The sequence below is a fragment of the Aplysia californica genome, unplaced genomic scaffold (genome assembly GCF_000002075.1).
Source record: "Aplysia californica isolate F4 #8 unplaced genomic scaffold, AplCal3.0 scaffold00255, whole genome shotgun sequence".
NCBI lineage: Eukaryota > Metazoa > Mollusca > Gastropoda > Aplysiida > Aplysiidae > Aplysia > Aplysia californica.
The window spans coordinates 260,907-262,430 of NW_004797525.1; the positions used below are offsets into that span (position 1 = coordinate 260,907).

At 43.0% G+C, this 1,524-nt stretch overlaps 1 protein-coding gene across 1 annotated transcript in view; it reads left to right on the plus strand.

The window, feature by feature from the left end:
* Nucleotides 1-144: 144 nt before the first annotated feature.
* LOC106010984 (oxalate:formate antiporter) overlaps nt 145-1,524 on the plus strand; it is a gene marked incomplete at its 5' end in the record, with an annotated part of 3,785 nt that continues 2,405 nt past the window's right edge. The window contains 2 exon segments of the mRNA XM_013083803.2: nt 145-267; nt 850-972. Of these exon segments, the coding sequence (XP_012939257.2) occupies nt 145-267; nt 850-972 (246 nt within the window).

Genomic DNA, 1,524 nt, shown 5'->3' on the forward strand with positions numbered 1-1,524 from the left:
GGGGGGGGGGTACTTGTATACTGTTATTCTTTGTAGTTAAAACACGTACGCGTATATCGAAAATCCCACAATGCGGACAAATGTCCCCATTTCACCCATTTCGCTATGTGCGTGCTAGGCTGTGTGTCATTGTCCACTCCACAGATCGAGGCAGGGAACCCCGACCTGACACCTCTGGAGGTACTTCGCACTCCAGATTTCTACCTGCTCTGGGTGGCACTGGCCGTAAATCATTACGGTTATATCATCAAAAACAACTACTACAAGGTTAGTCACAAGTAACGCTTTAAGGACACATAATATTATGTCCTTAAGTAACATCGATGTATAGTTAATTTTGATTTTGTGTATGTATCTATGTATGAATTTAAATCTATTGTAAAACAACCCCCCCCCCCCCCCCCCCAACCCCACGGTGCCACTGACTGAAGTGTCTTTAGGTCCTCCCCAAACCCCAAATGAAGATCAACAAAATGAGAATTTATCTCTTTATTTATCTGAGTCCTGCCTGCGTTACATAGAAAGACAGAGGATAAAATGGTTTGGCCATCTGTTACGCATGTCACCTGACCAGCCAGCCTCGACAGCTTACAACACCAAGCACTCAGGCTATAAAGGAAGAGGAAGGCCACGCAAAAGGTGGAACGAAGGTGTCAAGGAAACCCTAAGAAAACATAACATCACAACTGTAAGAGCTGCAGAGCTGGCCTTCCATAGATAACTGCATCTCCCCTCAACGCTTAACGGCAACAGAGGATGAAAAAGTTAAAGTAAAGTAAGTATTTATCTTTTTGTTTATCTCTTGATTTATCTCTTTATTTATCTCTTGATTTATCTCCCTAATGTCAGGAGTTCGGCCAGCTCCGGATCAGCAACGACCATTTCCTGACGACAACAGGCACACTGGCCACTGTGGGCGTGGCTTTGGCGAGACTGCTGTGGGGGCTGGCCACTGATTGGCTGGGTACTAAAGTAGGTCATCTGTGTTGTTGTTGTTGGTGGTGATGAGGTTGTTGTTGTTGTTGTAGGTGGTGGTGGTGGTGATGTTGTTGTGGTGTTGCTGTTGATGCTTATGTTGTTGTGATTGTTGTTGTTGTTGTTGTTGTTGTTGTTGTTGTTGTTACTGCTGTTGTTGTTGTTTTTGCTGTTGCTGTTGTTGTTGGTAGTAATGTTGTTGTTGATGATGATGATGATGATGATGATGATGATACTTGTTGTTGTTTCTGGTGTTGGCAGTGCTGCTGGTGCTGTTTCTGTTGTTGTTGTTGTTGTTGTTGTTGTTGTTGTTGTTGTTGTTGCTGTTGTTGTTGATGATGATGATGATGATGATGATGATGATGATGATGATGATGATGATGATGATGATGATGTCAGTGTAAATTGTTTGTTGACCCCCTCTCCCTCCCCCTAAAAAAAAAAGTCAGATGAACAGAAACTAATTTCTTTCTTTCTTTTCCCCCTTTTAATAAACAACAACAACAACAACAACAACAACAACAACACACCACCACCACCACCACCACC